At 42.5% G+C, this 27,674-nt stretch overlaps 1 protein-coding gene across 2 annotated transcripts in view; it reads left to right on the forward strand.

Moving 5' to 3' along the window:
- Positions 1-290: 290 nt before the first annotated feature.
- LOC116983641 (kinesin-like protein KIN-14R) overlaps positions 291-27,674 on the forward strand; it is a 34,406-nt gene continuing 7,022 nt past the window's right edge. The window contains exons 1-11 of one of the 2 annotated variants that reach the window (XM_033037385.1): positions 291-900; positions 2,382-2,662; positions 6,777-6,911; positions 7,811-7,873; positions 14,180-14,305; positions 14,431-14,544; positions 17,827-17,990; positions 20,246-20,903; positions 21,175-21,317; positions 21,481-21,541; positions 25,464-25,672. In XM_033037385.1, coding sequence (XP_032893276.1) covers positions 2,402-2,662; positions 6,777-6,911; positions 7,811-7,873; positions 14,180-14,305; positions 14,431-14,544; positions 17,827-17,990; positions 20,246-20,903; positions 21,175-21,317; positions 21,481-21,541; positions 25,464-25,672 — 1,934 coding nt within the window. In that variant the 5' untranslated portion in view covers positions 291-900; positions 2,382-2,401. Of the gene's footprint in view, positions 901-2,000; positions 2,663-6,776; positions 6,912-7,810; positions 7,874-14,179; positions 14,306-14,430; positions 14,545-17,826; positions 17,991-20,245; positions 20,904-21,174; positions 21,318-21,480; positions 21,542-25,463; positions 25,673-27,674 lie in introns of those variants that run through there. The other variant, XM_033037386.1, reaches the window with a different exon arrangement.

Genomic DNA, 27,674 nt, shown 5'->3' on the forward strand with positions numbered 1-27,674 from the left:
AAATGTGCCAGGACATCTGACATTTAGAAAGGATGTGCAAGATGCAAAAGGGAATGGTGCAGCACTATAAATAGGGAGCAGATCAGTGCAGGAGTTGAAAATAAACATGGCAAATTGGATCATCATAAAAAATTAGAATCAGATTTTTTTGTTGAGATAAGAAATAAGAAAGGGCAGAGAACATTGAAAGAGAGTCACCAACTGTAATATCTGATATAGCGTTTATCACACAATTAGATGCACGTGTAACAGGAATAACAGCAATGATGGACGACTTTAATCCCCCCTCTCCCTGTAGACTGGATACGTCACATTTGCTGAAATAGGTGGAAGATGAATGATGTACCTGGACCTCACCGTACTGATGCAATAAATTGGACTTGGCTTTAAAATAAAGATTTGCACCGCATTCATTTACAGCTGGTGTGATCGGAGATATGCTGGCCTTTCTTGCACATAGGCAGCGGGTGAGAATGCCTTGGCCAATTCCCAAAGCAGCGTTTCATTGTTTACCAGTGTACCTGGTTCCAGTCAACCAACTGGGTGTTTGCTATCGACTGTAAACCACCTCCCGCTGAGTGATTGTATGGTTGGAGCCTCGTTCATTGTTGCTGCTTCGCTTACCGGCGGTGAGATGATTACAGCATCGTTCCAATAAACGGGTTATTCCCCTGGCGTATGTTCGCACCACTTCCTCCCAGCAGTCATTCCCTGGGAATACCGACGGACTCGTTTACCTCCAAGGGCAACCAGCGAGTAACGGCGTCGACCTGTGTGAAGAACCTGTAGAACTCGTGTTCTCCTGCTCTGCCGACTCTGAACAAGAAGCAAATGCGATCGTTCCGAATGAAACCCTTACCATGGTGAAGAGTAAGATAAATATCAGGAGGAAAGAACAAGGTGAAGTTTGAATGATGCCGACTGAACATTCCACCCCGTTTATCACATCTGGACACCTAGTGAAAAGAACGTTAGAATTTAAATGAATTCGGCGTCTGTTTAGGTGCTGGGACATTTCACGTGAGATGTGGATAACTAATTACTAATTAAATCCCATAGACGCAGAGATGTTGGGGGTGGAGTCGCGTCGTAGATTAGTTGCGATTTAACATTCAAATTAATAACAAACGCGCCGCCCAATTTGCCATTTAGAATTACGAATATCATTCATGTCGATGTGAAAGGTAATTTCGGGATATTGAACATTGCAAATAAAAGTTTGTCGAAATTAAAATGACAATATCAATAACAGCGTTGCTCGTAAATTAAAAATGTGTTTGTTTTAGAGTGTATTAAACTTGCGAACACCAATGGGATTCACAGAATTTGAAAAATACGAAGCTTGGAAATAGTATGTACAATGGCTGGGTTGTAGGCAAGGAAAAGACTCGCTTCAAGCAGAATATTTGTACGATCTGAGAACAGATAGTAGGAACATTGATTGAATGAACAGCCCGTTTAATGATTTTCTTCCCATAACACGAGGGGAATAATGTTGTGACCATTTGTGTTGCTTTTCGTGTACATCACACGAATATTGTTTTCCTGGGTGAGTCTTGACTTGGCAGTTTGGATTCAAAACTTATCCCCATAGAAGGCAATGTCATTTTGGCTGGAGGTCTGTGACCAGTGGTGTTCTGCAGGGATCTGTGCTGGGGCCTATTGTTTGATATATATAAATGACTTGGATATAAATGTAGATGGGTTGATGAGTACATTTTCTGATAACCTTAAAATTGATATAGGCAGAGTGGAAGGCAGTCCAAGACTCAGTCTAAAGAAGGGTCTCGACCCGAAACATTACCAATTCCTTTTCTTCAGAGATGCTGCCTGCCCCGCTGAGTAACTCCAACAGTTTACCAGAATGTTGCCTGGATTAGATAAAATTTCTAATAAGCAGAGGTTGGACAAACTTGGATTGTTTTTTTCTGTCGCGTCAGAGGTTGAAGGGAGATTTAATAGAAATGCATAAAATTATGAAAGACAGTTAGAACTTTTTTCTCAGGGTGGAAATGTCATGTACCGGAGGGCATAGTTTGAAGGTGGGGGCAAGTTTTATACAAGAGAATGCTGCAGCCCTGTAATGCGCTGCCAGAAGTAGTGGAGGAAGCACATATGATTATGGTGTTTAAAATACTTTTAGAAAGGCATGTGCATATGCAGGGATTGGTGGGATATGGATCACTTGCAGATAGAGGAGATTAGTATCATGACGTCATTCTGTTCAGCACAGGATATTGTGGGCCAAATGGTCTGTACCTATGTTTTTAAAAAAGGTGTATGCTTTGGAAGATAAAACGTTGTTCAGTTTCTAAAAAGGATGTGTTTCCCTAGATTAATTAAATTGAACCTGCAAGTGTTTTTGACATATCTTTTTGCAGAATTACTGAAGTGAATAGTGATGGGGAGTGGAGCATCAAAACCTCCAATAGATAATCCAATATATGGCTCAGCAACTACTGACAATAACCTGACATCACCTTACTGCTCCAGTGAGACGAATAACAGTTCAGGGACTGATCCTTTTAGCATCATGCAAGTTTTTGAGCAGTCTGATGAAGATCAGGATATAGAAAGGCAAGACGAGTCTAATGTGGAAGAAGACGAAGAACAAGAGGAAATTGAAAGTTTATGCCAAACTATTGTACAAGCACCTCAAAATGTAAGAACATTTTTTTAAATACATACAATTACAAATATTCGGCAGCCTAGAAATGGTCCAAGTTTTCCATTCTGGTTTTAATGTTCTTTGCGCCTCTATCAAATCTCAGCAATATCTACATCGCTCAAGTTGCTGCAGCTTTTCTCTACTCTTCTATAGAAACTAGACCAGTCACTCACTATTCTCAAAGGAACAACCACATGACACCGAGGCATAGAGCATTACAGCATGGAAACAGGCCATTCGGCCCACTAAGACCATACAAACTTCTTTGCTCATCCACACTAATCCCATTTTTCCACATTCCGTCCATATTTCTTCTATGCAGACTATTTAAGTGCCTGTCGACACATCTCTTAAGGATAGTGTCTATGTATGACTACTAGCTTTTCAGGCAGTGCATTCCAGACATTGATCACCCTGTGTGAAAAAAACACCCCTCAAATCCTATTTAGACAATAGGTGCAGGAGTAGGCCATTCGGCCCTTCGAGCCAGCACCGCCATTCAATGTGGTCATGGCTGATCATCCCCAGTCAGTACCCCATTCCTGCCTTCTCCCCATATCCCCTGACTCTGCTATCTTTAAGAGCCCCATCTAGCTCTCTCTTGAAAGTATCCAGAGAACAGGCCTCCACCACCCTCTGAGGCAGAGAATTCCACAGATTCACAACTCTGTGAGAAAAAGTGTTTCCTCGACTCCGTTCTAAATGGTTTATCCCTTATTCTTAAACTGTAGCCCCTGGTTCTGGACTCCCCCAACATTGGGAACATGTTTCCTGCCTCTAGCGTCTCCTAACCCTTAATAATCTTATATGTTTCAATAAGATACCCTCTCATCCTTCTAAACTCCATAGTATACAAGCCCAGCCGCACTATTCTCTCAGCACAGTCCCGCCATCCCAAAAATTAACCTTGTAAACCTACGCTGCACTCCCTCAATAGCAAGAATGTCTTTCCTCAAATTAGGGGACCAAACTGCACACAATACTCCAGGTGTGGTCTCACTGGGGCCCTATACAACTGCTCCTATACTCAAATCCTCTTGTTATAAAGGCCAACATGCCATTCGCTTTCTTCACTGCCAGCTGTACCTGCATGCTTACTTGCATTGACTGATGAACAAGGACCCCCAGATCCCATTGCACTTCCTCTTTTCCCAACTTGACACTATTTAGATAGTAATCTATCTTCCTGTTTTTGCTACCAAAGTGGATAACCTCACATTTATCCATGTTAAATTGCATCTGCCATGCATCTGCCCACTCACCCAACCTGTCCAAGTCTCCCTGCACTCTCATAGCATCCTCCTCACAGTTCACACTGCCACCCAGCTTTGTGTCATCTGAAAATTTGCTAATGTTACTTTGAATCCCTTCATCTAAACCATTGTAAATAGCTGCGGTCCCAGCACCGAGCCTTGCGGTACCCCACTAGTCACTGCCTGCCATTCTGAAAGGGACTCGTTAATCCTTACTCTTTGTTTCCTGTCTGCCAACCAATTTTCTATCCATGTAGGCACTCTACCTCCAATACCATGTGCTCTAATTTTGCCCACTAATCTCCTATGTGGGATCTTATCAAATGCTTTCTGAAAGTCCAGGTACACTACATCCACTGGCTCTCCCTTGTCCATTTTCCTAGTTACATCCTCAAAAAATTCCAGAAAATTAGTTAAAGCACCTTCCTCTCACCTTAAACCTACGCCCTGATTCTTAATACCAATACCATGGGAAAAAGATTCTGACTATATCCTATCTATGCCTCATATACTTCTGCTATGTTACCCATCAACCTCCTTTACTCCAAGGAAAACAAGTCCAGCCAATCCAATTTCTCTCCATAATTAAAGTCCTCTTTCTTTCTCTAGTGCAATCACATCCTTCTTATGTTGCACAGAGTACTCCAAGTACAATCTAACCACTTCTTCTTCTTATCGAGTCCACACACAAGATTAGAAGTTGTTCAGCCAGAGCTGAACACACTTCTTGGCATCTGCACAATGGTGTCTGTCTTGCGCTTCTTGTGCTTCTTGTGCGTGGTGGTGGAAAGATTGGTTGAAACAGGGCCGCGACGTGAACGCTCTTTCCTTGGCCCCAATCTAACCACTGTTTAGTAAAGTTGCAAAGTAATCTCATAACCTTTATATTCGATGCCCTAACCTATGAAGGCAAACATACCATGTGCCTTGTTCACCACCCCATCTACCAGTATTGCGACTTTCAGGGAATTATGGATACAGGCTCTAAGAGGAAGTAGATGAACTGAGGGACCATGTATAATACATTACTAAACTGTATGCAAAAAATAATTTCACTGTACCTCTGTACATGTGATAAAGAACCATTGAACCATGAGGTTCAAGTCCCTGGTCTCCGCTCATCAGCATTCCTTAGGGTCTGACCATTTACTGTATATCGAAGTGCCGAATGGCCTACTCCAACACCTATTTTTCTATGTTTCTATATGTCCGACCCCTATTTGACTTCCCAAAATGTATCAATTCATACATGTCGGGATTCTTCTAATTCTCCACCCAGCTTTCCATCTCATCTATATCCTGCTGTAGCCTAAACAACTTTCCTACCTATCAACAATACCAACAACTTTCATGGACGGTTTCAAAATTTGCACTTCTTGATGAAATTATTTTCATATTTAATACATATCTATAGAAATCAATATCCATTCAAGAATGGAACACGCTATCAGTTAATAGCACGACATAAATAGTAACATAGGAAAATAGGTGCAGGAGTAGGCCATTCGACCCTTTGAGACAGCACCGCCATTCAATATGATCATGGCTGATCATCAAAATCAGTACCCCATTCCTGCTTTTTCCCCCATATCCCTTGATTCCTTTAGCCACAAGAGCTAAATTTAACTGTCTTGAAAAAATCCGGTGAATTGCCTTCTGTGGCAGAGAATTCCACAGATTCACAACTCTGGGTGAAAAACCTCTTTCAGTCCAAGGAGTAACCTTTTTGTGATGGTCAGATAATGCATAGCCAGATTGTTCAAACCACAGGTCATCTTGTTTCAGGGAGTTTCCAAACCAGTAATCTTCAAACTTGTTTATTGGGTTCTCTGGGTATTTCCATGACATGAACAATTGTAAAATACCAGAATATTCAAATATCAGTGCTTTGATTCAAAATTCAAAAAAAGAAAAATTATGGGAAATTGTAAAATACCACAAATAACTAAAATAATTAAAAAAAGTTGAGAAATATTGTGTGAATACTAATTTTTTAACATGTTTTGAAAAATGGGAAATTAATTCCCAAAACTACTGCCATTAAGTTAGCCATTCTGTGCAGAACATTTACCTTCATAACTCAGAAGTCGTTCACATTTTTAATTGGAATCCTCATGAAATTCAATAGTGGATCCTGTAATTTCCCAGCCGAATTCCACAGCGTCTTCTGCTTGGAGATGTAGCGGCTGAACTAGCTGCCAAAACGCTGCTCTGGGATTTACAGGTTGGAATCAGTTTCTTTGGGGAAGTTTTCACAGAGGAATCTCTCAAGGTAAGGGCAGGTTTAGGAGGTTAACTGGTGCTCCGCAATGACCCTGGGTTAATTCTGGGTTAATTATCATCCGTCTTTAATGTTGTAATTCCCGTGATATTTGCAACATTTCATGTCGCCTCAATAAACACTTTCCACCTGCCAGACTCTAAATTAGTCCCTAGATCTGATTGATTGTGTTAAATGATATGTTATGTTGAAGCCACAATTAAGTTATGAGAAGCAAAAGAAAGAACTCTTAATATAAGTAGGAAATCTACAAACTTAAAGTAAATTATTTATTTTGGGACCTCAATGACCCTACGCTGCCAAAACGTTGCTCTGGGATTTACAGGTTGGAATCGGTTTCTTTGAGAAAGTTTTCACAGAGGAATCCCTCAAGGGTTAGGGTTAAGGTTAGGGTTTAGGAGGTTAACTGGTGCTCTGGTGTGAGCATTCTCTGATTTTTGTGTTTGTTTTGGCTTCTTTCAAGAAATTAATAATATATTTTTAGAGACCTGGACAATTATTCTAAATAATTACTTGGGAATTATTTTTAATGTGAGAACGACCTGTATAATTCACCATCTGGTATTTGTTGAAGTTCCATTCTTGTGCAAGGAACAATGCTGAACCTGGTGGATTGAGCGTGGCTTTTGAGAATTTCCTTCACAATAACGGCACTCTTTACACATGCATGATGCAGGAAGACTCCCGGTTGTACTTGGATGAAACAAAGGTACGAAATCCATTTTCAGGTTCAGAACTAGATTCCGATTGGTATATACAGATATTTAATCATTATTCAAATAAAATTATTCACCCCTTTCTTTAGATGATTTATACAAATTATGCTCTTGTTCAGAATACAATATGTTTGAGAATCTAAATATTTGGATACCCACTATAATATGCTATCATTCCATTAGATAATTTCCGTGCTTTGGAAGGAAGGATTACAAATGATAGCATATAATAAAAAAACACAGCAGCTCTCTTATCCTTGCTTTTTTCTTCTGTCTGTTTTCTAAATAATTATTCCTGACTAAAGTCCTGATTCTTGGAATGGAATTCTTGTGTATTGTTGAGTGAGTGAAAGTGAATCTTGTATTAACCTAAAATATTACAATATTTAATTATATGAATATGGATATGACAGGTTTGGACCAAACGTGGGTAGGTGGGACTAGTGTAGCTGGGACATGTTGGCTGGTGTGGGCAAGTTGGGCTGAAGGGCCTGTTTTCACACTGTGTCACTCTATGACTAGTGTAGCTGGGACATGTTGGCCGGTGTGGGCAAGTTGGGCTGAAGGGCCTGTTTCCACACTGTATCACTCTATGACTAGTGTAGCTGGGACATGTTGGGCTGAAGGGCCTGTTTCCACACTGTATCACTCAATGACTCTATGACGTTATAACAGTGGCAGTGGAACAACAGAGGTATCAACTCTGCCCAGAGGTCCATTCATGATCTGCATCAAGCTTTGTGCAAACCGGTACTATTTACAGGATAAAAATGCAGCACCAATAGAACTATTTACGTACTATTACGTATATGACCACAAGTATGTTTTACATTTGAAAAAAAAAAACGAATATGTGATTTTCAGCACCTGAAATTTTCTTTTTTTTTCAAAGGGATTTGTGCCATTTCCAGAAAGGTGGTATCAACAAGGGAAATTTATCGATACGTTGCAGGAGGTAGGATATAGGAGTGAATATAAATTTATAATGTTACATTCATAACAATACAAGGTTGTACATCAAGCAAGGGTTAATTGTGAATAAACAGAGTGTTTTATTAATAATCATCTGCAATTGCATTTTCCTTAAAATGTAGATGATTTCCTGGAGTCAAAATAAATGTATATATTAATGTAAAATAATTATGTGCATTGTTAAAGTTGCAAAAACAATCTGATTATCCAGTAAGGTAAAATAGTATAATACTTTTAATAGTCTGAAGAAGGGTCTCGACCCGAAACCTGGCCCATATCCTTCGCTCCATAGATGCTGCATGCTGCCTCACCCGCTGAGTTCCTCCAGCATTTTTGTCTGCCTTCGATTTTCCAGCATCTGCAATTCCTTCTTAAACAATACTTTTAAATTAATAGGTTTTCCCTCCCTCATTTTGTGACATTTTTAAAATGTTACTGTGGTTAACGTGAGTATTCATCATATCCCTTGTGAAAAAATATTACAGCTGGTGTTCCTACTGTCCATTGCCAGTAAATCTACAAGGCCTATTTGAAGGGTTGGAAAGTCAGTCGGGGTCTGTCGGGCTGGTTTCCTTGCATCCAATAGCCTGTGAAAACACTCGGACCAAAGGCATATTGGAAATAGAACGCAGCGATCCAAAATTGGATACAAGATACAAAAACTAGATTTGTCACACATTCATTTACTCCTCGACAATGTTCAACGCAACGAATACCAGTGGTTTCTTGGTGTTAATTGCTGCAATGGACCACTGTGGGTTTTAAGCCCAATTTCACCAAGGTGAGTAATCATGGCATATTTAAATGTATATTCAAAGCAGTAATTAAAAAAAATCTTTCTGGTTACTGATTACTTGTTCATCCTGCATCCTAAACCACAATGTGTCACAAGGTTTTTATATCCATCTTCCTCACATCAGGCATTCTTGTGGTTTAGCAACCGACTTCTGGACATGCCCAACATCTTTTATTTACTTTGACCTTGGAAAATGCTTCAGTATAAAAAATATTTAATTTATACAGGACTTTTCCTGACCTCTGGGCATTTTTAAACTCTTTCCATTTGTGAGGCAATTGCCGCCATTGTAAAGCAGTAAATGGAACTGGCGATTTGCAGGCTGCAATGTCCCACAGGCATCAGTGTGGTTACTTGTTTTCCAGATGCAGATAAAGGGACAGGTGATCTACTCGGGCCTTAAGACTAATCTGTTTTTATGCCACTCATGTACCTTATGCCATTTAATAATAATCTAAAAAAGGGTATGGTTAAACCAGTTTTAGACAATTGGTGCAGTAGGCCATTCAGCCCTTCGAGTCAGCACCGCCATTCACTGTGATCAGGCTGATCATCCACAATCAGTACCCCGTTCCTGCCTTCTCCCCATATCCCCAGATTCCGCAATCTTTAAGAGCTCAATCTAACTCTCTCTTGCAAGCATCCAGAGAATTGGCCCCCACTGCCCTCTGAGGCAGAGAATTCCACAGATTCACAACCCTCTGTGTGAAAACGTTTTTCCTCATCTCCGTTCTAAATGGCTTACCCCGTTTTCTTACACTGTGGCCCCTGGGTCTGGACTCCCCCAACATCAGGAACATGTTTCCTGCCTCTAGTGTGTCCAAACCATTAATAACCTTATATGTTTCAATAAAATCCCCTCTCATCTTTCTAAATTCCAGAGTATGCAAGCCCAGCCTCTCCATTCTATCAACATATGACAGTTCTGCCATCCTGGGAATTAACCTCGTAAACCTACGCTGCACTCCCTCAATAGCAAGAATGTCCTTCCTCAAATTTGGAGACCAAAACTGCACACAATACTCCAGATGTGGTCTCACTAGGGCCCTGTACAACTGCAGAACAGGGCTCTCAATTTACTTTTTTCCCCTGTTGCCAGCCGGGCAACCGAGGCAGCTTTTTAGGTTGCCAAATGACAGTTTAGGTGGTCATTTAAGACGGCTTGCATGACACGTGCGATAATGTGCTCGGACGAAGTGCGTAGTTACCAGTCGGAATTATGCTCAATGAAGCATTCACATATTATTTCTGCTTCAAATAAAGTCACAAACTAAACATATTCACCAATCAAGACATGATATATACCACAATGACATGCAGCAAAATTATAATACAGTATCTCAACTCTTTTTACACATTGCAATTAATGCAATTTCTATTATTTCTTTCCACTTCCAAACAAAAATGTGGTTGGATTATTCAGTGTATGATCAACCTGTGTCAATAAATCCTGCACCATGGTAACATATATGCTTAACCATGCACACTACAGATTGATGCAAGCATGTTTTCTGTGAAGGACCGAAAATTATCATGACATGGCCATAGCATTGGTCGTTATTGCTATTGGTACAGAAACACTCTCGCTTCCCACATAATTTATCCACAACAAAATATACAGGTTGCAAGGAAATTTCTAAAGGCATTTTATGATAATAGCTGTTAAAACCGACTATGCCCATCTGACAGATTAAACATTACACTAACTGACAAGAGATGGCCAAAGGACATAACTGCAGCAAATGTTATTTTGGCAATATGTTTAAAGGTGTCAAAACGCCACATTACCGGACATCCAGATTAGATGTATGTGTTGTGAACAGCAATGAAGATACCCAGTTTGTACGAACCAGATTAAAAAAAAATTATTGACAAACGCTGTTTCCATCATTCCCACTTCAGAATTAACGTTAAAATTTCAACTGAAATATCTCCTGACCAAATTTGTGATGTATATGACCAACTGTAGAAGTAAAACCTGGATAAATCCAACGTATAGTTGTGAATGTTGCTCATTAAATCACTACAGTACTGATACTCCATATTAAGAGCATTGATTTGCCATTAAAATGAATTCTGTAATAACGTGTCAATGGTACCGGTGACAATCGAACACTGCGGTTTTAATGTTTCACCTGTTCACAATTTAATTAATCCATCTTTATGGATTAAAACACATAATAACATTGGGAATTAAAACACATTTGATTGCATTCCATTATCAAACATTGTCAATGTTTGCTCTGAAGACATTTCCAGCACAGGAGGGTCGGGGGGGGGGGGGAGGGAAATTGTGAATCAGTGCGGGATGGATAGATGGCAGTGTGGGGGGTGGGGGTTGAGAAGGCAATCGGTGTGGAATCGATGGATTGAGGCAGGGGAATTAGTGTGCGTTGATTGGAGTAGGTAAAATTGTGTGGGGGATGTCAATGGGGTTGAATGGGGGGGATCTGTACAGGATGGATGGGGGGGGATCAGTACAGGATGATTGGGGGGGATCAGTACAGGATGATTGGGGGGGGATCAGTACAGGATGATTGGGGGGGATCAGTCCAGGATGATTGGGGGGGATCAGTACAGGATGATTGGGGGGATCAGTACAGGATGAATGGATGTAGACAAAAATGCTGGAGAAACTCAGCGGGTGAGGCAGCATCTATGTAGCGAAGGAAATAGGCAATGTTTTGGGTCGAGACCCTTCTTCAGACTGATTTCCCCCCCTCCCCCCCCCCATTCTTCTTGAATGGGGGATCAGTACACGGTGGATGGGGAGAGGATCAGCGCAGGATGAATGGGTCGATCAGTACAGGATGAATGGGGGGTTCAGTACAGTGTGGATCGGAGGGTCTGTGCAGGATGAATGAGGGGATCAGTACAGGATGGATGGGGGATCAGGACAGGATGGATGGGGGATCAGTACAGGATGAATGAGGGGTTCAGTACAGGATGAATGAGGGGATCAGTACAGGATGAATGAGGGGATCACTACAGGATGAATGAGGGGTTCAGTACAGGATGAATGAGGGGATCAGTACAGGATGAATGAGGGGATCAGTACAGGATGGATGGGGGATCAGTACAGGATGGATGGGGGATCACTACAGGATAACTGGAGGGAGGGTCAGTACGGGGTGAATGGGGGGTGCAGTACAGGATGGAGGGGGGGGGGGATCAGTGCAGAATGAATGGGGTAGCAGTGCAGGATGGATGGGAAGGGGGGTCAGTACAAGATGAATTGGGGGACCAGTGTAGGATGGATGAGGGGTGGCAGGAGAATCAATGCGAGGTGGATAGGGAGATCAGTGCAGGATGAATAGATGGGGAGGGTAAATGGGGAGACGAGACAAGGGATGTCAGTGAGGACTGAATAGAGGCAGGAATGGGGATTAATGCGGGATGGAGAGGAGGGGTCCCAGGATAAGGGAGGTGGAGGGGAGCGTACGAGAGAGAGAGAGGTGGGGGGGGGTGGGGAAGAAGGAAGGTCAGCATTCCTCGGACATCACCGGCATAAGTACCCTGGGATGCAGACCATTGGGCCCTGGGGATTTATCAGCCTTCAGACCATCAGTCTACCCGCCACCATTTCCTGCCGAACATGAATTTCCTTCAGATCCTCCGTCACCCTAGATCCTCTGGCCACTGGTACATCAGGAAGATTGTTTGTGTCCTCCTTAGTGAAGACAGATCCAAAGTACCTGTTCAACTTGTTTGCCATTTCCTTGTTCCCCATAGTAAATTCACCAGTTTCAGCCTTCAAGGGTCCAATTTTGGTCTTAACTAATTATTTCCTCTTCACATATTTATATTCTTGGCTAGCTTACTTTCGTACCTCATCTTTTCTCCCCGTATTGCCTTTAGTTATCTTCTGTTGCTCTTTAAATGTTTCCCAATCCTCTGGCATTCTGCTCATCTTTGCTATGTTATACTTCTTCTCTTTTATTTTTATACTGTCCCTGACATCTCTTGTCAGCCACGTTCGCCCCTTACTCCCGTTGGAATCTTTCTTCCTGTTTGGAATGAACTGATCCTGCACCTTTTGTATTATTCACAGAAATACCTGCCATTGTTGTTCCACTGTCATCCCTGCGAGGGTATCTTTCCAGTCAACTTATGCCAGCTCCTCCCTCATGGCTCTATAGTTCCCTTTGTTCCATTGTAATACTGACACTTCCAATTTTCCCTTCTCCCTCTCAAATTGTAGATTTGAGGGATGATGGTGTTGTAGCGGAATATGTGCTGCATAAAGTAGATCAGAGTCAACAGAATGAAGAGAGAAGGACCAATGATCATTATCGAAGTCAGAAGGAATTGCAAATCTCAGGTGGGATAAGGCCTTGGGGAGAGCTAATGATAATTTAAATATCATAATCAATACATTCGCTCCTGTTATGTTTAAAAACAGCCATTAAAATCTGGAAAGGTTAATGGGAGTGAGATTCTAAGTGGGTGCTGATATGAATTGCCAGGTTGAATGAACTGTTCTGTTCATTCAGTCTTCCACAATTTGTTGAGTGTTTGAGGTCAAGAGGCAAAACCACAAGAATGCCTAATGTGCGTAAGAGGAATAAGAAATCCCTGCAGCTGTGGCTTATGATGCAGGATGAGCTGATGTGCTCATGGATGCCAAAGATCAGGGCTTCAAAATGCTGGAGTAACTCAGCAGATCAGGCAACATCTCTGGAGAACATTGATAGGTGACTTTTCGGTCCAGGACCCTTCTTCAGACTGATGGTGGGGCTGGCGGTGGGGGGAACTGGAACAGGAGTGGCAGGACAAGTAATAGGTGGATGGATACAGGTGAGTTTTGTTTGATAGGCAGATGGTTGGACAAAACCCAGAGATGATAACACCGAAAATGTGACACAAAAGGATTGAAAATTTGTGAATTGTGAAGCTGAAGGAAGGAATGCAGGTGGACAAGGCGCGGATATAGGTGGGGGATGGGGGAGAGAAAACGGGGAGCGGAGGAAGCAGAGAGAGGGAAGGGATGTTTTATAGTTACCTAAATTGTTCTCCAGAGATGCTGCCTGACCTGCTGAATGACTCCAGCACTTTATCTCTTTTTTCGTAAACCAGCATCAGCGGTTCCTTGCTTCTACATGGCTTCAATTGTGTTAATCTTTAGCTTGAGGATGCTTTCACATTCATAATTTACCAATAGATGAAAATGTAAGTGCATCACAAGTTTTACAGGTACTAGAGGAAGCAGCGATATAATCCTGAAAACGCTGCTGAAGGGGAGAATGTAGGTAGATAGATATCACAGGGTGAATCCAGGCTGTTGGAAAAACTACCTTTGAGAAGAGGATGAGACATGGTGGGGGTGTAATATGAAACGGGATGAATGGAATCGATAGATAGCCACGCCTCAGAGGAGAATGGACAGAAGAAAGTGAAATGATGAAGGATGCAGAGCGAGCAGGTGGGAGAGAATGGAACTGTGGCCCTAATGTTAACAGTTTGGGTAAATTATACTAAATTATTTTATTACAGATTTCGACATATTCATCCGGTAAAGAGATCGGTCCAAACCAGGATGTGGTATCTTTCACAGATGATGAACGTGTTGGAGGTCTCTGGGTTCCGGGGAAAGGAATGGTCATGACGTACATATTTGAAGTAAAACGTTGCTTATTTCATCAATGCTAATGTTATTGAAAATCTGAAGACTAGAAGTTGAATAAATTCTTAAATCTCTACTGTTTACTCAAATGAAAACATCTGATCTTTAATATTTCCCACAGGAAAGAACAAATGTTTGTAAATACTTTGACACCGATTGTGGAGCCTGGCTTATCTTGCCCTTGCAGTGGGAAATGAATTTGGATTTTATCAGAAAACGTGTTGAGCAAGTTGAGGTGAGCAGCAGCTCTGATTTATTGATTGCACAATGACCTAAAGGTGAATTATAACTTGCATTACCTGCTCTGGCTCTGCCCTGTTATCCTGCCATTTAAGAACAGTGTATATTTAATAAATGTTGTTTTGAAAATAGATCATATGCGCAAGACAGTTTATCTGAGTTTACATTTGCTAATTGTCTACTACAAAGTAAATGTTCAAGGAGGGCTTGCTCTCTGAGTCTGATATCACACTGCAACGAGGTGGTTTTATTCATTTTGAACACGATTCTTGCAGATTGTAAGTGTCTATCTTTGATAAGGTCCCACATAGGAGATTAGTGGGCAAAATTAGAGCACATGGTATTGGGGGTAGGGCACTGACATGGATAGAAAATTGGATGGCACACAAGAAACAAAGAGTAGGGATTAACGGGTCCCTTTCAGAACGACAGGCAGTGACAAGTGGGGTACCGCAAGGCTCAGCGCTGGGACCGCAGTTTTTTACAATACATTAACAATGTAGATGAAGGGATTAAAAGTAACATCAGAAAATTTACAGATGACACAAAGCTTGGTGGTAGTGTGAACTGTGAGGAGGATGCTATGAGGATGCAGGGTGACTTGGATAGGTTGGGTGAGTGGGCAGATGCAGTTTAATGTAGATAAATGTGAGGTTATTCACTTTGGTGGCAAGAACAGGAAGGCAGATTATTATCTGAATGGTGTCAAGTTAGGAAAAGGGGAAGTAAAATGAGATCTGGGTGTCCTTGTTCATCAGTCAATAAAAATAAGCATGCAGGTACAGCAGGCAGTGAAAAAAGATAATGGCATGTTGGCCTTCATAACAAGAGGAGATGAGTATCAGAGCAAAGCGGTCCTTCTGCAGTTGTACAGGGCCCTAGAGACCACATCTGGAGTGTTGTGTGCAATTTTGGTTTCCAAATTTGAGGAAGGACATTCTTGCTATTGAGGGAGTGTAACATAGGTTCAAGAAGTTAATTCCCAGGATGGGCAGGACTGTCATGTTGAAAGAATGGAGCGACTGGGCTTGTGTACACTGGAATTTAAAAGGATGAGAGGTGATCTTATTGAAGCACCTAAGATTATTAAGGGATTGGACACGCTAGAGGCAGCAAACGTGTTCCCGATGTTGGGGGAGTCCAGAACCAGGGGCCACAGTTTAAGAATAAGGGAGAGCGGAGATGAGGAAAAACTTTTTCAACCATGGAGTTGTGACTCTGTGGAATTCTCTGCTCAGGAGGCCAATTCTCTGGATGCTTTCAATGGAGAGTTAGATAGGGCTCTTAAAGATAGCAGAGTTAAGGGATATGGGGAGAAGGCAGGAACGGGGTACTGATTGTGGATGATCAGCCATGAGCACAGTAATTGGCGGTGCTGGTTCGAAGGGCCGATTGGCCTACTCCTGCACCTATTGTCTATTGTCCATCCGATAGTTTATGCCTGCAAATGTTAGGTCCCTGGAGAGTTTGAGAGTAGAGAATTTGGGGTACAGGTTCCCTGATAGTGGCGACCAAGGTTGACAGGGTGGCAAATAAGGGGTTTGGCATGCTTGCTTTCGTTAGTAAGGGACGTGTGTGTGTTGAGGAGTTGTGACTTAGGGATGACCTTACGGAGGTGTATAAAAGCATGAGAGGCATAGCTATGGTGAATGGTCACTGCCTTTCCCCCAATACAAGGGGTCAAGAACTAGAGGGCATAGGTTTAAGGTGAGATGAAAAAGATTGAAAAGAGACCTGATGGGCAATTTCTTCACACAATGGGTGGTGCATAGATGGAGAAATGAGCAGGTGAGACAGAGATTCACTTGCACTTCCTCCAACCTCATGTACTACATTTGTTGTTCTCGACGTGGGCTCCTATATATCGGCAAGACCAAGCGTAGCCTGGTTGATCGTTTTGCTGTACACCTACGCTCAGTCTGCCTTGGCCTACGCGAACTCCCAGCTGCCAACCATTTGTCCTCCTTCCCACACGGACCTTTCTGTCCTGGGCATCCTCCACTGTCAGAGTGAGGCCACACGCAAATTGGAGGAACAGCACCTCATATTTTGCTTGGGCAGCACAACCCAGTGGTATGAATATTGATTTCCTAATTTCAAGTAACCCCTCCATTCCCCCCCCCCCCTCCCCCTCCCCCACCCTAGTTGTCCTACCAGTTATAATGTTTGCAACCTTGTATTCCTCTTGTTATCACTTTTTCCCCAGCCAACAATGGGCCATTATGGGCTCCAAACTTCCTTGGTCATCTGTTCGTGGCGCTGATTTGTTCTGCTATATTCCTATCCCCAGTTACCCCCTCCCCTCTAGTTTCGGTCTGAAGATGGGTTCAGAAACGTCAACTGTTCCTTTTCTCCAGAGATGCTGCCTGACCCGCTGAGTTACTCCAGCACTCTGTGAAACGTCACCTATCCATGTTCTCTAGAGATGCTGCCTGACCTGCTGAGTTACTCCAGCACTCTGTGAAACGTCACCTATCCATGTTCTCTGGAGATGCTGCCTGACCTGCTGAGTTGCTCCAGCATTTTGTGTCTATCTTGCACTTTCTGTGTTCATTTCAGATTGTCAGCATCTGTAGAGTTTTGCATTCAGAGGATATAAAGTACATAGTACACTGGAAGCAACCGTGCAGTGAATGTCAGAAGTAAAGAAAAGGAAACAAAGATGTTTTCCTGGAGAAATAATGAATGGGTTTTCTCCTGGGGTCAAGTTGGGCCACACCTGCTTCTTGTATGTTGCAGTGATTCTGACTCCACATTCCCACAGGAATATTGCAGGAATATGCCATTTTGCATTACAGCCACATTGCTATTGGCCTGGGGTCACATGTAAGGAATAATGGATAAGGAAATCAATATACCAAATACATTTCTATGACAATCCCGTAGTTTTGGCGCATCATTATGAAGAGTGATTGTTTTTTAAAATTGCAATTTATTAACTTCACCATGCTGGGATTTGAACTTGTGGCTCTGGACCACTGGACAGCACGTTATGCTTTGGCTGCTTTGGTATTCAGTTTAAATTAATAGAGACTTGGGCCTTTCCAAGGTTCTATTATGTTAGAGCTTAGGTTCTCTGAATGTTGTCAGAATGAATCCTGTGCCTATCTTAGCTTCTCTGAATGTTGTCAGAATGAATCCTGTGCCTATCTTAGCTTCTCTGAATGTTGGTTAGGTTCTCTGAACGGATCCTCTTGAAAACTGAGATGTTCTGACATGAGGAATGTGAGCTCTTATTAAATTAATACTAACGATGTTGTCATAACTTCTATTTTAGCAAAGCCTTCCTAGCCTCTCCGATCATCGAGAAGTCACTGCAGCTCTCCGGCAGTGCAACTATGATGCGGATGAAGTTATTTCCATATTTTTAACTATCTTTGGGGATGGCCTGTTAATTCCCTTCAAAAGCCACAGGGATTACAAAGAAGATAATGGCTACCGGTAAACAAAAGCTGTATTTACCCATAAATAAACTAGATTTCTATGGGAAGTGTTCAAAATGCAAACATAATTTTGTGAATTCAACTATAATTTTTCTATTATTTCTACTATTTGTTTCAACTGTTATTTCTATTATTTGTTTCAACTATTACTGCTCTGTTCTCATGTCAATAAACAGATTCTGAAAATACTTTAAATTTAAGACAGATTTAAGTTTCCATTTAGAAAATTTAAAAAAAACTTCTTCTGTAACAAATAATAACATATTTTGTTTCTTATAGGATTCAATATTTATGTTAAACTTTGAATTATTTGTTTTCAATTAAGCTGAAATACTAAGACTACCATTTGTGTGTTTTTAAGAATCCTTGTAAATGACTGATTATAGATCAGTATAGATCAAAAGCATTATATTGTTCAAGATTTCAAGATTTCAAGATTTCAAATTTATTTTATTTTGTCACTGTTTGTTACACTGTCATTATAAAAGTCTCCTTGCCTTCTCATTTACCTTATTCTAGCTAATTCTTTGTCATCAATCTCATTCTAAATCAAACAAAATGTTGGGAGTTAGCCCATTGTGTATGCTGCATAAAGCTGAGATGAAATTGCTATGACTAGAAAAGATGCCAATGGCTTGTTTAATTAGTTTAACCCCAGGTTTGTTTTCTCCGCAGTAATGATTGGCATCACACTCGGTCTGGGCCACTTGGGATTGGCTGGGCAGAACCATTCTTCCCATTCATCCATGGTCGTCTGGTTATGTCCTTCTGAGATTTGTAACTCTGGGAGTTCAACTCCTGTCACCACCTTGACCACTTGATGGAAGTGGGCCAGGGATTTCTTGTTGCCAAAGCCCCACCATTCATCACTTGCACCGCCTTCCCTCGTGTGCCCACCCCAGAGCTGCATGTACTATATAAATTATTTGTTCTGGGGAAGTGAAGGAGGATGTTACCAGCACTTGAGGGCCTGAGCTACAGAGAGAATTTGAGCAGGCATGGGCACAACAGGTTTAGAGTGATATGGGGCAAACGCAGGTAGGTGGGACTAGTGTAGATGGGACATGTTGGTTGGTGTGGGAAAGTTGGGCGAAGGGCCTGTTTCTGTATGGTATGACTAAGCGGCCATCACTGAAAGGAAAATCAGGGAACCTGTGTTTTCTCATTACTCTTCACGCACATCCAAAATCTTTCCTGATGCAGAAAGAATCCATTATTGCAGAAAGACAGTTTGCTTTTAATTGGTGACAGTGAAGTGCAGTTTTGTACCAAACCTAGTTACACAGCTCCTAGTACAGGCATGTGAAGATGACTGCCCACCTATTTTTGTAATCAATTGGCCGAAGCTGACCACATCTTCAAGGACCATATGCTTCTGCTCTTAGTTCACATTCTTGATAACATACAGATATTTTACTTATTAAAAATAACCATTTCATAAAATAGCTGAAAAGCAAAATAAAGCAATGACAATAAATGCTATGATAATTAAAAAAATATATTGATACAAAGTTCTCTGCGGTGAATTGTACTCATAATTTATTAGGCTCAACTCCAGAGCAATTTCAGGTGTGGACAGATGCGGGTTTGAATGCAGATGTGGAAACATTGCAATTGAAGAGCTGCCATTCTAAGCGTCCCTGATCAGATGAGCACAATGGCGTTGCTGAACATATAACCATATAACAATTACAGCACGGAAACAGGCCATCTCGGCCCTACAAGTCCGAGCCGAACAACTTTTTTCCCTTAGTCCCATCTGCCTGCACTCATACCATAACCCTCCATTCCCTTCTCATCCATATGCCTATCCAATTTATTTTTAAATGATACCAACGAACCTGCCGCCACCACTTCCACTGGAAGCTCATTCCACACCGCTACCACTCTCTGAGTAAAGAAGTTCCCCCTCATGTTACCCCTAAACTTCTGTCCCTTAATTCTGAAGTCATGTCCTCTTGTTTGAATCTTCCCTATTCTCAAAGGGAAAAGCTTATCCACATCAACTCTGTCTATCCCTCTCATGCACCACAGTTACAAAGTATGGGCTGCAGCAGCCTGGTATAGGACATTGCTCAGTTTCCATCTCTCATTTTCAACATCTTGCAACACAATATATCAGCAATATTAGATAGGCAAGATTATGTTTAACAATGTCAGAATTCATTTCAGGCATCAATGGATTTTCATTATATGTCATTATGTTTAATGTAACTTTTGTTTGGTCATTAATGGTTTATTATTTATTCTAAGTCATTTGATAGAAAGAGACATGATCATTGATAGACTACAAAAGGAACTGAAACAAAGAGACACAAGTGTGGAAACGCTCCATGAGAAAACCAGAGAGTTGTTGGAGGAGAACTGTCGACAATCTGAAACGATTCAGCAACTCAACAGACAAATATCAGAGCTGGAAGTTAATCATAAAGAAGCTCTCAACAGAATCACAGCTTTGCAAAAATTATGTGGGACTTATAATTCCAGCTCATTAACACCTGGTTCACATTTGGAACCAAAGAAATTACAGGAACTTTGTAAACTCACTCATGAATTAAGTATTACCAGCAGAGAGCTTAGATCTACAGTTAATGATAACATTTCAGAGATCAGACAAGTCATAAGCCAAACTGTGGATACTGTGCTAAAGCTGAAAAATACTGAAGCAGCATCAGCCCAAGAAATAGTAGATCTGCGGTCTTTGTACAAGAAGGAAGCTTTGGAAAAAAAATTGCTGTATAATAAACTCCAGGAAATTTGTGGGAACATCAGAGTATTTTGTCGCTGTCGGCAAGACTCAGAGGCTCAGACTATACTGGAATTTCCTTCAGATGAAGAGATCGTAGTGGATCAAAATGGGAACAGAAAAAGGTTTTCCTTTGATAGAGTTTATCCTCCTACTGCCACTCAGGTAAATATTCAAATGAGTTCGGTGCTATCCATTCCCATTGGAGTGACTACACCTGTCTACCACCTTTGTTTCATTAATTCCAATATTGTGGCCTTTCTGGCTTGCTGTTGGGTACTTCCAAACAAAAACCAGTCTAGAGTACTAGCAATGAGATTTCTGGACCTATGGCTGTTCAATAATGGAAAACATCGATAATTTATGAAACTTGAAAAGATGTAGATATAATTAAAAAATAAATGTAATGATGTGAGCAGTTAATTTATTCCTTTAGGAGCAGGTGTTTGAAGGAACACAGCCCATCGTTACGTCCTGTGCGGATGGGTACAATATCTGCATTGTGGCCTATGGTCAGACTGGCTCAGGAAAGACATATACAATGATGGGTAGCGATGAGAACCCTGGGATCAACATAAGGTCAGTACCAAACATTTTATTCTGCTACAACTGGTGAATGAATTTTATTTTATTGTGTATGGTGAATATAATATTTAGAAATATGAAATGACCATGTTCATACTTAAGTTTAAATGATCTGCTTAAACTGGTTAACATTAAATGTTTTTGGTCATATACATAGATCAATCAGAGAACTTCTTCAAATATGTCAGGAAAGAAAAAATATCAGCTATACTATAAAGGTAAATACTGTTTAAAAGTTTGATTTAAGTATGTTTGGAGACATAAAGCTGTTTTCATTGAAATGCTGCAGTGAAATTAATTGAGAAAATACTGTATGAATTTGCCCCATACAGCATACAGTTATTCATATTTATTTGTAATTCCCAACAAAGTAATGGCAGATGCGTGCAGATCCAGGATAATGCAGCTGCTACTCAAACTCCAACATTGATCAAAGATGTAATAAAAGAAGAAGACAGGTCACATACGTTTCGTATTTTTTATTTTTATGATTTTATAATATTTGTAATTAGTATATCAAAGTTATTGGAATTTGTTGAGCTATGCTTTTGTTAAATTAGACCAAATAGGAAATGTTTCGCTGAACACCTACTCTCGGTACGCCTAAACCTACCTGATCTCCCGGTTGCTCAACACTTCAACTCCCCCTCCCATTCCCACACTGACCTTTCTGTCCTGGGCCTCCTCCATTGTCAGAGTGAGGCACAGCGCAAATTGGAGAAACAGCTCCTCATATTTCGCTTGAGTAGTTTACACCCCAACAGTATGAACATTGACTTCTCTAACTTCAAGTAGCCCTTGCTTTCCCTCTCTCTCCATCCCCTCCCCCTTCCCTGTTCTCCCACCAGTCTTACTGTCTTCGACTACATTCTATCTCTGTACCACCCACTCCCCTGACATCAGTCTAAAGAAGGGTCTCGACCTGAAACGTCACCCATTCCTTCTCTCCAGAGATGCTTCCTGTCCCGCTGAGTTACTCCAGCATTTTGTGTCTCCTTCATGTTAATCAATAGATTGTAGATCCCTCCAGAACATGAATAGGTGACGTTTTGGGTCGGGTCCTTTCGTCAGTCTGATTGTGATGGGGAGGGAGGGTGGATTAGTGAAGAAGAGTCCCGACCCAAACAGCACCAATCCATGTTCTTTGGAGATGCTGCCTGAGCCGCTGAGTTACGCCAGCATTTTGTGTCTATTTTTAGTATAAACCAGCATCTGTGATTCATAAGGTTCTAAGGTCAAAAGGAATGAGTAGAATTAGGGCATTCGGCCCATTAAGTCTACTCCGCCATTCATTCATGGCTGATCTATCTCCCTCCTATCCCCATTCTCCTGCCTTCTTCCCATAACCTCTGACACCCGTACTAATCAAGAATCTATCTATCTCTGCCTTAAATATATCCACTGAAGGGAAACTGTTTTTAATCTCTTACATCGACGGCCATGCAATTCCGTATCGTATCTCCGTCCACACTGCGGCCTAACATCGTGGAGTTGGCGCCCTCTGCTGGAGACCAGGAGTTACATCCGCTGGAGCCTGCAGACTTTAACATCATGGAGCTAGCGATCCCTGGTTTGAAACCAACTTCGGGAGCTCCAAGTCGCAGGAGCTTCGACTGCCGGCTGCGGGAGCTTCATTCACCCTGACTGCAGATGGTTCAACTGCCCCGACAGTGGGAGAATATGGAGGAAGAAGATTGGACTTTATGTGGGGAATTGTGGGGAATCTGCTGTGGTGGATGTTTACAGTGTATTCAGAAATTATTCAGACCCCTTCACTTTTTCCACATTTTGTTACAGCCTTATTTTAAAATGGATTAAATTCGTTTTTTTTTATCATCAATCTACACACAATACCCCAGAATGAGGAAGCGAAAACAGGTGTTTCGAAATGTTTGCAAAATAATTAAAAAGAAATAACTGAAATATCACATTTACATAAGTATTCGGACCCTTTGCTATGACACTCAATTTTGAGCTTAGGTTCATCCCGTTTCAATCGACAATAGACAATAGGTGCAGGAGTAGGCCATTTGGCTCTTTGATGTGATCATGGCTGATCATCCACATTCAGTACCCCGTTCCTGCCTTCTCCCCATATCCCCTGACTCCGCTATTTTTAAGAGCCCTATCTAGCTCTCTCGTGAAAGCATCCAGAGAACCTGCCTCCACCTCCCTCTGAGCTTTCCATTGATTATCCTTGAGATGTTACTACAACTTGATGGGAGTCCACCAATGGTAAATTCAATTGATTGGACATGATTTGTAAAGGCACACATCTGTCTATATAAGGTCCCACAGTTGACAGTGCATGTCAGAGCAAAAACCAAGCCATGAAGATGAAGGAATTGTCCGTAGACCTCTGAGACAGGATTGTGTCGAACCACAGATCTGGGGAAGAGTATAAAACAATTTCTGTAGCATTGCAGGTCCCGAAGAGTACGGTGGCCTCCATCATTCTTAAATTCTTAAGAACTTTGGAACCACCAGGACTCTTCATAGAGCTGGCTGCCCAGCCAAACTGAGCAATCGGGGGAGAAGGGCCTTGGTCAGGGAGGTGACCAAGAACCCGAGGGTCACTCTGACAGAGCTCCAGAGTTCCTCTGTGGAGATGGGAGAACCCTGAAGGACAACTATATCTGCAGCACTCCACCAATCAAGCCTTTATGATAAAGTGGCCAGACGGAAGCCACTCCTCAGTAAAAGACATATGACAGCCCACTTGGAGTTTGCCAAAAGGCACTGAAAGGACTCTCAGACCATGATAAACAAAATTATCTGGTCTGATGAAACCAAGATTGAACTCTTTGGCCTGAATGCCAAGCGTCACGTCTGGAGGAACAGGCACCGCTCATCACCTGGCCAATACCATACCTATGGTGAAGCATGCTGGTGGCAGCATCATGTTGTGGGGATGTTTTCAGTGGCAGGAACTGGGAGGCTAGTCAGGATCAAGGGAAAGATGAACGGAGAGAAGTACAGAGAGATCCTTGATGAAAACCTGTTCCAGAGTGTTCTGGACTTCAGACTGGGGCGGAGGTTCACCTTCCAACCGGACAACGACCCTAAGCACACAGCCATGACAATGCAGGAGTGGCTTCGTGACAAGTCTGTGAATGTCCTTGAGTGGCCCAGCCCGAGGCAGGACTTGAACCCGATCGGATATCTCTGGAGGGACCTGAAAATAGCTGTGCATCGACGCTCCCCATCCAACCTGACAGAGCTTGAGAGGATCTGCAGAGAAGAATGGGAGAAATTACCCAAATACAGGTGTGCCAAGCTTATAGCGTAATTCCCAAGAAGACTTGAGGCTGTAATCGCTCCCAAAGGTGCCTCAACAAAGTACTGAGTAATGGGCCTGTATCCCACGAGCATGCGACTGCATGCGACAAGCGCGACCAAACCGGAAGCGGGGGCCACGTGGAGGTCGAGTGATCCCGTACGAGTTGACGTGAAGTTCGAGCGAAGTCCGCGCGTGACGTACTGCGTCAAGATGCTGCGTACGGCGTTGAGACGCTGCGGACGCCCATCGAGGCGGTGTGTACGGCCTCAATGCGGCTGCGGGCCGGTAGGCCGTTGCCGCGCGGAATTTTTGGACAGTGTCAGTTTTTCGGAGCCCCGCGCGATGTCGGGATCAGCTCCGCACAACTCCATACGGCTCTGGCGATCGAAGTGGGACCAGCCCCGCGAGGCCGTACGGCTCAAGCGACCACGTTAGGTCTTAAAGGGTCTGAATACTTATGTAAATGTGATATTTCAATTATTTCTATTTCATTACTTTGCAAAAATTTCTAAATACTTGTTTTTGATTTTTTATTATGGAGTATTATGTGTAGATTGATGATAAAAAAATGAATTGAATCCATTTTAGAATAAGGCTGTAACGTAACAAAATGTGGAAAAAGTGAAGGGGTCTGAATACTTTCTGAATGCACTGTATGTTAACATTTATGTAGTTGTGTGTCTTGTTGATTTTTTTTAGTATGGCTGTGTGGTAATTCGAGTTTCACTGTAGCTTAATTGGTTCATGTGACAATAAACTAACCCTTGAATTGTGACAGTGGAGACCATCATAATATGATGGAATGTACATATGATGTCTTTTGTATTAACCTTTTAATTTGCAATCTTTTCCATTTGTAGGTATCCATGTTAGAAATATATAATGAAACAATACAGGACCTTTTGTCAAAACAGCCACATGCTCAGTTGCAAATAAGGACCCATGGAAGGGCGATTGCCATCCCCGGATTAACCCAGATTGAAGTGAAAACTGAAAATGACATCAAGGATTTGATACAGTCTGGAAACCGAAACAGAACCGTTGCATCCACAACGATGAACTCTGGGAGGTACTGTCTGTCGGAAACAAACAAGCTGACTATAATCTGGTGGACAAAAATGCTGGAGAAACTCAGCGGGTGAGGCAGCATCTATGGAGAGAAGGAATAGGTGACGTTTTGGATCGAGACCCTTCTTCAAACTGCTGTCGGGGGGGGGGGGGTGGGGGGCGTGAAAAAGAAAGGAAGAGGCGGAGACAGTAGGCTTGTGGGAGAGTTGGGAAAGGGAGGGGAAGGGGAGAGGAAGGAGGGATAAAGCAGGGACTACCTGAAATTGGAGAAGTCAATGTTCATACGGCTGGTGTGTAAACTGCCCAAGCAAAATATGAGGTGCTGCTCCTCCAATTTGCGCTGGGCCTCACTCTGGCCATGGAGGAGGCCCAGAACAGAAAGGTCGGATTCGGAATGGGAGGGGGAGTTGAAGTGCTGAGCCACCGGGAGATCAGGTTGGTTATCAGACTGATTCCTGGGATTCCTGGGATGTCAGGACTGTCTTATGAAGAAAGACTGGATAGACTTGGTTTATACTCTCTAGAATTTAGGAGATTGAGAGGGGATCTTATAGAAACTTACAAAATTCTTAAGGGGTTGGACAGGCTAGATGCAGGAAGATTGCTCCCGATGTTGGGGAAGTCCAGGACAAGGGGTCACAGCTTAAGGATAAGGGGGAAATCCTTTAAAACCGAGATGAGAAGAACTTTTTTCACACAGAGAGTGGTGAATCTCTGGAACTCCCTGCCACAGAGGGTAGTCGAGGCCAGTTCATTGGCTATATTTAAGAGGGAGTTAGATGTGGCCCTGGTGGCTAAGGGGATCAGAGGGTATGGAGAGAAGGCAGGTCACCGATGTAGAGAAGTTGACACCTGGAACAGCGGATGCAATAGATGAGGTTGGAGGAGGTGCAGGTGAACCTCTGCCGCACCTGGAAAGACTGTTTGGGTCCTTGGATGGAGTCAAGGGGGGAGGTAAAGCGACAAGTGTAGCATTTCTTGCGGTTGCAAGGGAAAGTACCCGGGGAGGGGGTGGTTTGGGTCGGAAGGGACAAATTGACCAGGAAGTTATGGAGGGAATGGTCTCTGTGGAAAGCAGAAAAGGGAAGGCGATGGGAAGATGTGGCCAGTGGTGGGATCCCGTTGGAGGTGGCAAAAATGTTGGAGGATTATCTGTTGTATGCGATGGCTGGTAGGGTGGAAGATGAGGACAAGGGGGACTCTGGCCTTGTTACGAGTGGGGGTGATGGGGAGTGAGAGCGGAGCTGTGGGAGCTATTGAGGAGACCCTGGTGAGAGCCTTATCTATAAGAGGGGAACCCCGTTCCCTAAAGAATGAGGATATCTCCGATGCCTAGGTCTGGAACACCTCATTCTGGATGCAGGTTCAGTGTAGACGGAGAAATTGGGAGTAGGGGATATAGTCCTTACAGGAAGCAGGGTGGGAAGAAGTATAGTCCAGATAGCCATGGGAGTCAGTAGGTTTGTACTAGATGTCTGTTACCTGCGATGGAGATGGTGAGGTCTAGAAATGGTAGAGTTCTTGAACATCGGAGTTAGAGTTCAGGGATCGGGCCACGGTACGCCTCGAACAAGGATTGTTCGATGTACCTTACAAAGAGGCAGGCATAGCTGGGGCCTTTGCCCCTGCCCATAGCTACGCCTTGGATTTGGAGGAAATGGGAGAAGTCAAAGGAAAAGTTGTTGAGGGTAAGGCCCAGCTGTAATCTGGTAAGGACCAACTATAATCTGGTGTATCGTAACAACAGAATGTGTTTGTAAGGTCCAAGGAGTGAGTAAGTGGTTGGTGGTGGTGATGGGGGTAGGGTTAGATTGCCATCCAAACTTTCATTATGCTTCCTGTCCTCTTAGTTATTGAACTACTTTATGTATGTAAAAGAGTTATTTGTTTAATGGTACAATGGACCCCAGTGCAATAGTGCAGTCAATGGCACTTACGTCTGGGTTTGAAGGAAGCTTCTAGAGATGAGCACAAAGAGCTGGACTGAATATATCCAACGATCA

Source organism: Amblyraja radiata, chromosome 19 (assembly GCF_010909765.2).
Source record: "Amblyraja radiata isolate CabotCenter1 chromosome 19, sAmbRad1.1.pri, whole genome shotgun sequence".
Taxonomy (NCBI): Eukaryota; Metazoa; Chordata; class Chondrichthyes; order Rajiformes; family Rajidae; genus Amblyraja; species Amblyraja radiata.